Source organism: Porites lutea, chromosome 1 (genome assembly GCF_958299795.1).
Source record: "Porites lutea chromosome 1, jaPorLute2.1, whole genome shotgun sequence".
Taxonomy (NCBI): Eukaryota; Metazoa; Cnidaria; class Anthozoa; order Scleractinia; family Poritidae; genus Porites; species Porites lutea.
In genome coordinates this window covers 10,973,501-10,987,768 of record NC_133201.1, presented here as the reverse complement: position 1 = coordinate 10,987,768, position 14,268 = coordinate 10,973,501, and the positions used below count along the sequence as shown (strand labels likewise).

General features: G+C 37.2%; 3 protein-coding genes across 3 annotated transcripts; 2 read left to right on the top strand and 1 right to left on the bottom strand.

Moving 5' to 3' along the window:
* Positions 1-1,055: 1,055 nt before the first annotated feature.
* On the top strand, positions 1,056-1,958 carry LOC140947198 (neuropeptide FF receptor 2-like). The gene has a single exon (XM_073396290.1). The coding sequence runs from the start codon at positions 1,056-1,058 to the stop codon at positions 1,956-1,958; it is 903 nt and encodes a 300-aa protein (XP_073252391.1).
* A 4,527-nt stretch (positions 1,959-6,485) lies between these two features.
* LOC140935171 (ectonucleoside triphosphate diphosphohydrolase 1-like) lies at positions 6,486-9,046 on the top strand. Its single transcript, XM_073384707.1, has 2 exons — positions 6,486-6,545; positions 7,762-9,046. The coding sequence occupies exon 2, from the start codon at positions 7,779-7,781 to the stop codon at positions 9,033-9,035; it is 1,257 nt and encodes a 418-aa protein (XP_073240808.1). The 5' UTR covers positions 6,486-6,545; positions 7,762-7,778; the 3' UTR covers positions 9,036-9,046.
* Positions 9,047-10,088: 1,042 nt separating this feature from the next.
* On the bottom strand, positions 10,089-13,481 carry LOC140947093 (uncharacterized). The gene is made up of 4 exons (XM_073396209.1): positions 13,078-13,481; positions 12,383-12,442; positions 11,249-11,347; positions 10,089-10,196 (listed from the first exon to the last, which is right to left on the bottom strand). Exons 1-4 carry the CDS (start codon positions 13,372-13,374, stop codon positions 10,140-10,142), a joined length of 513 nt encoding a protein of 170 aa, XP_073252310.1. The 5' UTR covers positions 13,375-13,481; the 3' UTR covers positions 10,089-10,139.
* Positions 13,482-14,268: the final 787 nt, after the last annotated feature.

The window sequence follows — 14,268 nt, the reverse complement described above, 5'->3', positions numbered from 1 at the left end:
TTATAGAGCTTTGTATGGAGACGCCATGTTGGAACTCATCCGGATGAGCTCCAACTTGGCGGACGAAAACCAACGGAAACATCTGTCACCGAGTTTTGCTACAAAAGCGTGAATTTACTGCTAGAGGAACTCATAAACATTAAAGTAATACTTTTTCTAATACTTGAACTGTTTAGATAGCAAAATTCCTCGAAAAGAGTCAATTTTTTAACCTAAATGACAGCTCTCTCGGCCGTCATGTAAATGCTGCGTCACGCGAAAGCTTAGAAATTCAACCGTACTCTATTACAAAACCAAGAACCCTTTTGATGCGAAAATTCGTTTGAAAATTAGCTTTCAGCTGCTCTAATACACCATGAAAGTAAAATCTCAGTAGGAACGATAGTTTTGTAGTTTGAGTTTTAGTGACGTAATGTGAAATTCAAACTGTTCTAAATGCATTATATTAGTATCGGAGGCTTATATGAAATTTAATATTTCCCCTAAACTGATTGCCTTTTGAATTTGCAAGTGTACAGGTGATTGACAGCACGGAAGTTCAAATGGTATTCTGCGGCTTTGGCTCAGGAAGTCTTTGTCGTTTTAGCTGGTGACTTCCTTTCTGCAAAGGCTCGCTCACCAACGTCCTCTCGATGCACCCAACAATAAATGTCCGAAGTTGAGCAACGTAAGAAGATTGAACAAAAATTATCCATTTTTTTTTTTGAACGGTTGAGTTGTCTCTAAGCTTTTTCTTTGACGACATATTTAAAACCAAAAAATGAAAGCCAGGCCAGGTGAAAAAATATTCAATCTTTTGTTTCTTTTTCGAAACTGGTGTTTTGCATTGTTTAACGAACAAAAGGTAATAATTTTTCGATACAAACCTCTAGAAAATATTAAAATTTTTTGCCTAAATTTAGCCAGCCCTTTCAGGGCGAATAATTATGGATAGCGCAGAGCAGAAAATGGTCAAATTTTCCAAAGAAATGGCTAATTATTACATGATTTTAACCTGTTTTCGTTATATTTTTCTAATCGTGGCATTAGCATCCAATCTAGTGGTCTGTATGGCAATGGTAAAAACAAAAGACCACCGTAAAACGCTCTCCAAATTTTTCATCTTTCAGCTGGCTGTGGTGGACGTTGCGTTTAGAATTCTAGAATGTTATGAACTGATTAGCGAGAGAGTGACTGATGGAGCACTTGGTCTAACCCACTGCAAAATCATCGTGTTCGTTCAATACATTTGTGCAGCCGTTATATTTTCTCTGTTAGCAGGCATTGCTTTAGATCGCAGTAAAAACATCATCTATCCATTGCAGAGCTTCAAAACTAGATCGTACAATCATCGTAAAAAGGCCCTTCTCTTGATTTGGCTCTGCTCAATTGCGGTGTCAACAGGCTTTCTCCTCACTTCAACGAGTGTTAGATTTAGTCGCCGATTTGGAGCAGCAGGAAACAGGAATTCATCGATCTCACGCGTTAAAATGAACGCATCTGGCGGAGAATTTCTTCTCCAATCTCCGAAGTCATTTTGTATTGCTGGACCTCCAAACTCTCTCGAAACCCAGATATCATTCATGTCGTATTTCCTTTGTGGATTTTTCATTCCTTTCTGCATTATGACAATCTGCTATTCTCGGGTGTTTTACTTCTTGAAGGACAGAGGAAAGAAATCAATTCTGAACCAGTCAGTGATCAAGTCTAAGTGGAAAACTGTGATTATCCTTATGTTGCTGGTACTTAACTTTCTTATGAGCTGGGGTCCTATAATGACGCTAGAACTGTTTGAGTCGTTCGTCGAGTTGGAGAAAGAAACAAGAGAATGGCTTAGACCCCCGGCGGAGGTTATCTGTCTCTCAAGCTCGATACTTAATCCGATCATTTATGCGTTTGCTGATGCATCATTCAGAAAACAAACTGTTTCTCTGTTAACTTGTAAAAGAAGAATTAGTTGTTTAAAAAGTAATTCGTAATCATGCTTTATTAGTTAAAGGGGTAATCTCAAGGTTAGACTTTGACAGGCAAAGTCCTTTGCTGCAGTCTTGCATTTTCTTAAATTCTGTCAGCTACGTCACGGTGGACTTTCACAAAGGTCTTTGTAGTCGCTGACAATTGGCAAACATTTAATACATTCTTAGTTTCGTGTGAAATGATATCGGGGCTACATATAACACTTTGTTACACAAAATAAACAGTAAATGTAATTACCGTACATGACAATTATTTTTTTAACCAACTGTCTTATTTTAATTACCGTTAGTAGTCGGAGATTAGTGCGCCCTAATTTTTAACTTTAAAATTGCAGCCGCAGGCTACATGCATTTCACCAAAGTGGAGAAGCTTTTACTTTTCACTGAACTATAGGGGCGAGTTTAATCTGGGAGATGGTTTTGACAAAGCCACTTTCTTTTTATCATGACCAAGTATAAACGCAGTATCCTCAATGCTTTTGATGCTGTTTTAATAGGTATAACCCGAATGGAATATAACAACGTTCTTTTAGTCTTAACCATCGGACCAACCTCCCCTTAAGGTTTTCCTGAGTTTTTTTCTAGAAGATAAAACATCAGCACTTGACGTTTTCAGTAGTTTGTTTATCCCTTGCGCACATTTTGAGACAAGTCTAGTGATGATCAGTTGCTATGGTTACGAGATATGACGCCATAAGTAGCAGGTGTTCAAGCCATTTTTGTTTTTTCAACTTCCGTCAACAATAAAAGTAAATCTTGTCGCTAAAATCATGCAAGGTGCTTATTTACCTCTTATTTTTCATGTAATGCACAAAAAATACTATTTCTCGTGGTTTTAAGCTAATTTCTAATACTTCCAAAAATACAAGATGGCGGTACAGATAGCTACCATTGTTGGTGACGTCACAGGCCTCCAGCAGTGCCGCCACCAATAAAATATACCTCATTTTGTAGAGAAGATCAAAGGCTTTCCACTAAAGGTAAAATCATTTCGAAATACTACATCATATCAACAACTCCGGGGAGGGGTTCCATCTAAGGCACCCCCCTTGTACCACGGTGGGGGTATGAGTTTGAGTGTGCGTCCGAGGGTTAAACGGCAGAAGTAAAAGCATTTTATTCCCCCAACGAACTGAACACAATTAACTCTGTCAGCATTTTTGAAATGTAACATAGATCTTGCGCGCACACAAAAAGGCTTTTTTTCCAGTGTTTGGGGCACCATCAGTCACGTCTTACTTCTGCAAGCCAACAATGTCCAGCTGTTTTTTGTTGTCATTTAAGCGTTCCGAAGACATCTTTGTCTGTGACAAAAGAGACAATAATAAAACAGCAGACTTGCAGTTTCTTCGGATTGTCCATAAAATTAATTGTTTCTTTTTTTTTTCTTCTCAAGCTGTTTAGAATCAATGTCTGACTTCCTCCTTTTAGGCCTAATTGGTTGCACTGGAAGCCTGTCCACGGGAGGTTTCCTTTAACGTGTTACTATTTCCCGATCATAGCCCTTCAGAAAGAGCGTGGGATGAGGATGACTGTCAACTGGTCTTCCAAATGTAAAATAATTTGAGCAAACTTAAGTATTTTTTTATTCACCTTAAATCCCTTCCGGCTCAGTTGTCTCGTCCAACTAGCCAAGTGCCTTAAGTCCTTACAAGAGCAGGAACGTACCTCTGAAGAACTGGTATGGTCTTTCGCCATATATTTCTCGGGAACACGGCGATCAAAATTACATCCAAACTCGGCACAATGATCTTTTTTCCCATTACAATCTTATTCTGGGAAAATTTTTATGAAAAATTGCCCCGAAAAGCGCGCGTAAATACCGAGCGAGGATACCGGATCGTGCCCATAACCCCTGGGCATCCCATAATGGTCCTTAAATCTAATTAATTCAACATAGTCGACGTATCGGTAAAATGGTCTATTGCGCATAGTAACTGTGGTGCCAATCATAATAGATCTTTTTACCGATATGGCGGCCTTGTTGAATATTGAATTCATTACATCTAAGAAGTATTATGGGATGCCCAGAGGGGCACTCGCTCAGTATTTACGCCCACTTCTGGAAAAAAGAGAACTTCACTGTATATTTCTCAGGAAAAAGGAGAGCGTTATTACATCCAAACACAGTACAACGATATTTTTTCCCATTACGATCTTTTTCTAGGAAAACTTAATGAAAAATTGGCCCGAAAAGCGCGCGAAAATACTGAGCAAGTATATCGTATCGTGCTCATGCCCCTCCCGGGCATCCCATAATACTCCTTAAGTCCAATTAATTCAATATGGCCACCGTATCGGTAAAAAGGTCTATTGGTGCATTAGGAACTGTCTCGAAAGATTTAGAAAAGTGGTTAGCAGAGATTGGTGTCACATGTTTGGAATCATTGCAGACAACGTGCTCAGTTCGTGTTCGCAAAGTCTTAGACACCGAAGATCATGGTTTAAGGAAGACTCAAGCAAGTCATATAGAGGCCGTGTTTAATGAGGATAATAATAATATTTTTAATAATGATAGTTCTTCATTGATTACTAGATAAAAAAAAAACAGCAAAAAAACAAACAAACAAATCTAATATTACAAAGTCAATAAGAGGAAAGCTGTATGAAATGGAGAAAAGTAGTAAATAAGAATATAAATAATAAATTAAAATAAATATAAATAATCTACAAAAGGAGTTACATCAACTCTTCTTTTTATATTAATGTATTCTTAAAAAGCTCCGAATGTTTCTTGGACTTATTCTTAATCAACATTGAAGAAGAATTAACGTTGGAGAAGAATTAAAAAAAAAAACTAAAATTCTAAATGTGATAAATATTAAAAGTATTAATACAAAAATCTCGCTAGTTCCTTATCGATTTCAAAACCCTTTCTAATCCTAAATGTGCCGAAAAATATTAAAAGTTCAAATCCTAAAATCTCGCTAGCTCCTTATCGATTTCAAAGTCGTTATCAGTGTAATGTTCAGCGGAGCTCTTCGCGTACAACGTGAGCCTCTCAAGCACAACGACGTTCCTCCCGTTACCATGCCAGCCTTTATTATGGGAAAATATCAAGTATGAAAAGAGACCACTGTTTCAAATATTGAATTTTCGAGTTCTATTGCCTTATTTTCTTTACAACGCAAGGGCATTGGCAGAATCTAAATTGGCTCACATTACGAACCAGTAGAATTTGTGGGACACTGAAATTAACCATATATTTATGTGTCTGACTTTAGGGAAACGTGCACCGAATTTTAATTAGCAAGTGCTGAATTTTTGCCGGAGGCTGTTTTTGAAGTTACGTTAAACGCATCCCCTCTTGACTTGTCGCTATGGTAATAAAAAATATATATATTATATAAAAAGGTAAAACTTAATACTGGTTAAATGCAATGCAATACCGATTTGGAAAATCCTTAGTACGGTTATAGGTTGAAAGTTTTTTTCCTTTTTGAATCTAAATTAATATTTTGGCATGTACTGTTGTGCATACGTATTTTCAGTCTTGTATGTAAGTAGGCTAAGGGATGATGAAAAAATAGCAGACATAGCTCTTCAAAAGTATTTTCTTTATTTTTTCTTTATTATTATCATTTTTATTTTTTACAGTTTCAGCTCAGTCGATAGGGTGTATTACCATTTAAGTTTAGAAGTTTTGGCTATATTGATGATCCTTCAGAAATATCTATTGGCCACGTTATTCTTGCGATTGTATTTATTCCTGCCTAAGAAGTTCGAAAGTTAGTTTGCATGTTTTTCGTATCGTGCACGCAAAAATGACGACCGGTATACCTCGGGCATGGATCCCCTCAGGGAGTTAAATTGTTTAATACGACAACTGTTTCTAGCTTGTACGACAACCATTGTGTTGATCTTACAAATCTATTTTGCCCTCTTGTACAATAGCACATATCACCCTTATCTAAAAAGGTAAGTATTTGAATGAATAGGATTTTATTAACAGCAGAGAAAGCACAGACACATTCAGGAACAGTTGAATATATTGAAAGAATTCGGTCCTACCAACCAACCAACCTATCAACCATTTCATTGCTTTCGTAAGCGTCCCTGCATGTTATGACATTTTTATCCACCGTCCCGGGAAAGAACATTCAAAATCTACTGTTTTCTCTACTGAGTTCAAATTAGGTTTTTCCCATTTAATAAATCTACCTGATGAATAACATACTTGAACAAAAGTATACCGACCACATTTTTTTAAAAATTTTGTTATGAATGGTCCATAACTATGGGGATATAACCTAATATGTATATGCAAATTTAATGAAAATGAAATCCACCGGTTGCTCAGTGCGTTTTATTGAATTCCCCAGAGGAATCAAATAGACTAATTCCGATATATGGTAATTAATACTTGGCTGCTAGGCTTGGGAGGATAAAACCAAAGAAATCACCTTGAGGTCCAGTAATGAATAATACATTTCTTTTGTTTTATTCCCCCAAGCCTCGGAGCCAAGTATGAATTGTAATATATCACAAATGGTCTATTAAATGAAAAAGCTATATAAAGGCATTCGCTACATCACACGTAGCAACTGAGGTATTGTTCTATTGAGTTGGGAGGACCTGACAGCACCCTAGGTAGGATATAGTATTGATTTCTAGTAAACTAAAGATATAATTCATACTGCGAGCATCAACGGGAACTAAACAATGCTAAGGCTACATTAAATGTCCGCTTAATACACTTCGAGGGTTTTTTTTTTTTATCACTCTACTGTTAACTTTTATAGAAAATTATATTTAAACCAGGGATCGCGCACCCTACTTAATGTAATGAGGTGTTTCTTCCACTCGCCTTTGCGGCTGATTATTGGTTGTTCAAGGAAGAGCAGTTCCCTTTACTTGTGGTTACACCAAAAGATCAGGATTTTTTTTCATAAAAACCAGATTTACCACGAACAATTGCCAGTGCTCACCTGGGGTTCAATTACATAACACGAAACTAAATTCATTAAAGGCAACGCAGAAATTGAGTAAAATCCACCATTTCTTATGACTGGACATAAAAAATGGATTTGCACAAATTTGTTACTTGCAATAAGTCACAAAAATGTGAATACTGAGGAGTAAATATTGGGCAAGGATGGTAAATGCCACATTTGCATATACATGTATACCAAAAGTTACTAGCCATGGTTTGCCACATATTTACTCCTGAGTATTTATATATTTACGACATATTTTCGGGGAGCAAATTTGGGCAAACCAATTTTTTTGTACATGTATAATAGCGAAAATCCCTAAACAACTAAAGGAAGAATGCAACGTAAAAAGAAACTAAAATAACAAAGAAACGACAGTAATAATAATATGAAGTTCGTCCCTTAGCATTTTGTTTTGTCTTTTGTTTGTTTGTTTGTTTGTTTTTTTCATTATTGAATGTGAATACTTGCGCTCGACTTCATTTTACACAGGAACGCTTTTTGCGGGCTCAGTATAGACTATATATCTGTCTGAAGAAAATATTGAGATTGACTTGTTATTTTGGACGAAATTAAAGTAAGAATTAAAACCTATTCAGACGGGATTTTTATGGCTTCCTGGGACTGGAAGAGGGATGGAAAACAGCTCACGAAAAGGCCACCATTTCTTAAAATAATGTTATAAACACTGCTAGGCAAAACCTAATAGTTTTTATGCCTTAGTTATTCCGTCCCTGAAAAGTAATGGCTGTTGTCGATTATGACTAGGCAGTTCTCTACCCGGAGTTCACTATCACAAACACAAAATAATAAATCAAGAAGACAAGAAAAAAAAAGTGAAAGACTTTACTCTCATTTACTTTCCATTGTAGCTAACAAGCAAACAAAAATGAAAATGTTGGGAACAGTTCTGCTTGTGTTGTGTTTCACTTATGGCATTTGTACTACTGAAAAGCAAACTGGTCATGTCGAATACACAATTTTGTTCGATGCTGGATCTAGTGGAACACGGATGGAAATTACCAATTTCTTGAGCAGCGGTCCTTCTCTGAAACCTTCTGATGTAGTTCAGCTCGATGCAGATCCCAATAAAGTTAAACCTGGTCTTGACGACCTTCATGACGACCCTTCAAAAGTTGAAGCTTATCTGATGCCTTTACTGGAAGCGGCCAAGAAGACCATCCCAAAAGACAAGCATTCGTCCACTCCAATATTCTTGCTCGCGACTGCTGGAATGAGACTCTTGCCAGACGATCAGGCAGAGGCTCTTTTAAATGAAGTTAGAAAACTCTTTAACGATAAGGCAAAATGCCCCTTTTTGTTTCAGGAAGATAACGATGCTCGAATCATCAAGGGATGGGTTGAAGGGATCTACTGTTGGGTGACCATTAACTTTCTGGAGGGTGTTTTTGGTGCAGATAAGAAATCTTTTGGGGCATTAGATCTAGGAGGGGCATCTCATCAAAATAGCTGGGAGTTCAACAACAAAACTAGTTCTGATGTTTTTACGATAGAAGTAGCGGGAAGTAAGTACAACATTTTCTCTCGTAGCTATCTGGGGTATGGGCAAGACCAAGCTCGAGAAACGTACTTAGATTTCATTGCTAAAGGGTCAAACTGCAGTGATGATCCTACGTGTGTTGTTAAAAGTCCTTGTCATAACAAGGGGTTTAATGATACTCTAGAGTTTCATGGCCAAAAACGCATATTTGAGGGTACGGATCAGTTTGATATTTGCGATGAAATAGTTCACGACTTGTTCTTCTGCCATGATTCGGAAAACCTGGACAAGTGTCCTTTCTCTGACCAATCTAAATTAGAAGGAAAGTTTTACGGAATTTCGGCAATCTATTACGTGTTAACAGATATAGGGGCAGTGTGTTCTGACTGCAAAATTAATGTAGCTACCCCCAGGAAGGTGTTAACTTATGCCAAATCGTTTTGCGGCAAAGATTATGAAGATGTGAAAGAAGACCCTTACGCTAAAGATAATTGCTTTGGAAGTGTTTACATCTACCAACTTCTCACCTCAGGCTACAAGCTAAGCCCCTCTAAGATAATAAAAGTGGCTACCACTCTGAATGGGTTTGACTTAAGTTGGACCCTCGGGGCAGTGCTTCATAACTCAGGAATCCTAAAGGAATAATGAAGATTTTGATTGTAACTTCAAGTTGGCATCTTCATCAAATAAACTATTGACCTAACCAGCTATTGTTATACTTCTGTTTGTCAACGCTTATTTCCTATAATTAGGCTGATTTAGCAACAGAACGGGAACATCAGTCAACGACGGCGCCCGCAAATCAAACAACTGGCTTGACCAATGGCTGAGCGGCAAATTGGAAACCGGAATTCGAGTTTAGTCCTTTCCGCGCGCTTTCCCATCGGCAAATGAAGTTCCCGTTCTGTGGCTAAATCAGCCTAAAAAATAAAAATAAAAATCGGTAAGTTTTTCTTTATTTACCTATTCCCTCGTCGGCTGAAACTTTACAAATATGCCGTGTCAATTTTTTTGCTCAAGCTGACATTTTAAGCGCCGAAAAATCGGTGGTTTGCAAAGCATATTTTTTTTTGCAAAACAAGAACTGATTACGCGTGCAGAACGTCTTGCACAAGTATTCACCACTACTGAGAATTTTTCCTGTAATCAGTGCTATAACAAAGAGTTTTGCGTTTTTTAATTCTCGGGAAAGTTAATTCATAAAAGCAATATATATTTTTCCTGTATTTATATAGCCCGATATAAACATTCGAAGGCATGGGAGAATACTCGACAGTTATGCAAACCCTCAACTTCTGTCGAGGTTATCACAGAAACGTAAAAATTTTGTTATGTGTTTTCACTGGTTTAATAAAAAAACAGTAATGTACTTTGTAACCTAGTTGGCTGGCAATGTACGAAATCTTTACACAAATTTGTTGTTCATGCTTTTAATATATATTATACTACATAAAACAAAAGAAATACAAAATGTTAACTCATAGCTTTAACAGGCCAGGTTTTTACACACTTAGGCGTATTACATCAATGTGGTGAAGCATTTTTCGCGTTAGATTTAATTTTGAAGAGATAAACTTAATTTTCATGATTGTTACCTCCGTACATTATCGCTTTAAAAGTCATCAATCAATCAATCCCTGTGAATCTAACTGCTGTACACTATAAATACTGGTCTCTTCCAAAACGAAGTGAAACTGTGAAGAAGGGTACAAGTTTTGTTGCTTGGTGGTAGAGGGTGGTCATATCCTATTAGCCTTTTGGTAAGGACAGGATCACAGCTAAGTAGGACACAATAAGTCCAACAATCTGGAAAACAAAATTGTATTAGCACTGAAATACTGCTATAAACGACATAATAAGGTTTATGCATGCACTGCCAGTGTTAATCTGTTCAGTTCAATTTTCAATCCTCTGTAGATTTAGTGTCATTTGTTTCCTGATTTTTCCATTCCATTGAGGTCAGAAATGAAGCGTACATGAAGTAACAAACAACAGAACGGTCAAAGAGTACTGGAAACAAGTTTGAAGAAAGATGGCGACCGAATCGCGGAGAATTTTGGTTGCAGCTTTACAAGACGTTTTCTGGAAATATCCATCTCGCTATCACCCCTCATGGCCCAGAATAAATTGCAACACACATAAATATCGGTTTTTAACAAGAAAAACCCGAACGATCTAATCAGCTGGCCTCAATCGAAGGTAAGATCTTAAATTCGATGTTTCTCGTAATTTATATTCCTGTGATAACCATAATTTGAGAAATCGGTATCAGTATCACAATCAGTAAAAGCCCCTCTAAGTTGCCTTCTCAAAGTGGCTCAAATGTGGCTTATGCCAGTGACTGGACATTCTAGTCATTGTGAGTCCCATTCGGCGTGGCGGCTGCGACACAATCTGTTCGACTTCAGTGCATCGTGCGAAATTAAAAAAAAAAAAAAAAAGTGATGTATCACGCCTGGATAAAAATTTTCACCAGAAGTACGTAAAGGTTTTGTGTCACAGTACTCGAACTTAATTACGATAAATGCATATCAAACTTAGCCTAACTAAAATAGACATGCGAATAATAATGGGCGAAGAGCAAAAAGAAGTTATGTCTAAGTTTCACGCAGTTCATTGCGCAGCGCGTATGTACAATGATTTATAAATTAGCCAGTAGGTAAGGTCTACACCTCATCACTCCCAACCCTTAAAATTTTCCCCAGAACAATTTATTAGAAAATCTACTTTACAACCTCACTCTTACGCTTAACGTTAAAATTTATACCGCATGCTTCCGTCGATACTCTTTTTAGTATACTGCAGACGAGCAGTGCACATGTATCTTGGTTAAATGGACATTATCATATCATATTTACCGTTAACGAAAGAGATTTGTTAATAATTGTGAGACCACCGATTGAAAGTCCCCTGGGTTGCCCTTGGAGATCCATAATCAACAGCATTAACATAAGTATCTGAAAGAAGAAAAAAATGACAAATACATTCGATCTGAACATAAAGACACAAAAGAAAACAAGAGGTCAGGGGAAAAATCGCAGACTAAGTGATGAATAAAACCTTCTATAAATAATGATGGTGATGATTAAGATGATGATGATGGCAGTGTTTATGATGATGATGATGATGATGATGATGATGATAGCGGTGGTGATGATGATGATGATGATGATGATGATGATGATGATGGTGATGATGATGACAGTATAATATACAATTTGTTGTTTAATATAAAAGGCTAGCTTCCCAATGCCATAAAAGAAACTTTTTTTAACTGGCAACCACTTAGGATAAATAGGCAACTCTTATTTCCTTTCTTCACCTGTTTTTCTGTCTTTGATATACAATTAATTTTAGTTGTGAGTTGACTTTGAAGTTTTTCCGGCCCACTCTGAATATTCTTGTTTTTCTACTGGTTATAGGCTGAAAATATTGTTGCATTATTCTTTCCGTTCTAAAATATATTAAGATATTAATTGCAATCAAAGCAGGTTTTTCTCGTTTTGGTGACTAGTTTTGCAGTTTAGAAACATAAATAATATATTGTATTGTATCAACAGATTTTCAACAGACAAAATATTTATATCCTTTTCAAAATGTCAGCCTTAAGTTTTAAAATTTTGCAAATATCAGCCTCGATATTCTTATAAAATATATTCTTTTGTTATTTTGCTGGAATTCTTTTCCCAACAGCGCGCGCTCTCACTGAAACGTTTTCGCGCCAAAATCACTGCACGGGCAACAGTGAAAAATCTATGACGTCAGAGGGTAACAGTGCACTGTTTCCCGCGAATGTTGACCGACGACAGCTGCCCTCAAATCTCAATGTTTCTCGACGCTGTGGAATTATCGGGAAACGAAATTAACTGTTTCCCTCGGGACCAGTCATTAAGTATTTTAAAATACATATATATAAGAAAGAGTGTAGTTTAGCACCTTTTGTCTGTGTGGTTATGGGGTACTGAAGACTCAAGCAATTTTTATATCTTTACCTTTCCTGGCTCCTCGCTTGAAACAGGCAATGTTTGCAGAACCTGTTGAATGCCTTCCACCTGTGTAAAAAATATCAGTACGTTTAGGATAACAGAAAAAGCGTAACTGGTAAGTCAAGTCATGGAAACACAATCCAACATTTCCAAATTTCAGACCCACTCCGACCTTTAGCTGAATTTATTTTCCTGAATTAAATTTCGAGTTTAACTTACATAGCTACGTTGGTAATAACAAAACAACCAAAAGAAGGGCAAATCAGTTCATCTGTTGTGCCGCTGTCCACCCAAAGTCAGTCATGAATAATTAACAGTTATTCCTCGAGCGCACATTCGATACGAGATGATAGATGCACCGAGATGGTTGATAATAAACTCGTATCAAACAAGGGCGATTGTAATAATTGTTTTATTACAAAACCACGCAAAATATCAATGAATATCTCCGACTTTATGTTTTTAAAACAAACTAGAGGAAATAAGGACTTTTGACATGAAATACGTACGCCTATCTAAACTGACCATAGCCATAGAAATATCACTTACTGTTACATTATCTCCATTATGTCTTTAAATTTAACATCCACTTAGAGGCCGTTGAACCTCAATGGAGTGAACAAGCTCAATTTATTATTTTTTTTAATGAAAGATACTACATCACTCGTACATGTATAAGCCATCATCAGTTCTTTGCGTACCTTTTCGTTGATTGTTGATCCGAACACCATAATTATTGCCAAAAGTGCAGCTGTAACCAAGACCCAGAACAACGTAACAGAAAGAAACATAAAGGGATTTCCCTGAGGTAAATTGACAATGTGGTAGAAATTGAAACACATGATTGTGATATACAGACCAACGGTTACGAAAAAAAGGGGCGAAAACATGCGGTCAGCCAGCTCAACTACTTCGCAAAGCTCCTTAAGCCTTTTCTTCAGCTCTGTAAATTCCATAACTGGCATTTGTGTGTAAAGGTCATCGAAAATAGCTTCCATGATTAAGCATGAGAGGCAGAAAAAAATAAGCGGTAGCACCCAAATACCACAGCCAATGATGACAGAGGCCACCCACGTTATCCTAAACCCATACCATGCATACCATGGTTTATAGCTTCCCATGTTGATATCCACAACTTTATCCATTACAATCACACTAGCAACAGAACATACAAAGAAGCAAGAAAATAGAATCAAGTGATTCCGCCCTTTGGCTTTTGCCTTTTTAAGGTTTACAGTGTTTGTCTTTATTTTAATGACTTTGGAGAGAAAGATTTGAAAACGTGAGTTGCTCGTTCGCCTTAAAGGAAGTACAATCAAGCAGATCGTAGCTACGAGGGCAGCTAAAAGATGCCATATTACGAACAACAGGAAGAGATAGGGTCTAGGTTCAAGAAAGACACTCACCAGAGGAACAATTACGTGAAACCACAAACCAGTAACGACAAAGCCACAGTAAATCCTTGAGATGTAACCCTTGTGTTTGAAACTTGTAGATTGGGGGGAAGAGTTTTGTCCTACACGTCTTAAAGACACATCCTCAAAATATAACCCAAAGACCTTCATCAACTTTAGGAGCGGTCTGTATGTTGCTTCTACCACTTGTAGCAGTCCCTGGTTGACTTCTTCATTTTGAAATGACTCAAACAATATTGCAGGGCTTATATCGGGGTTAGGTCCTGGATTTGGCGCGAGAAAATTTCCGGGATTGCATTGTTGATGTCGTTCAGGTTCTACTGGAAATGACATGATTTCGCTTGAGAAAAGCCTCAGCAGATCCGAGTAAAAATAATTGAATCGCGTTTTCTTTGTGCTTTGCAGGACGCAAGCCAAAGGATTTTAATTTTTAATTAATTTTGTCCCTGTTTTTAATTCATTTGACGGTTCTTTACG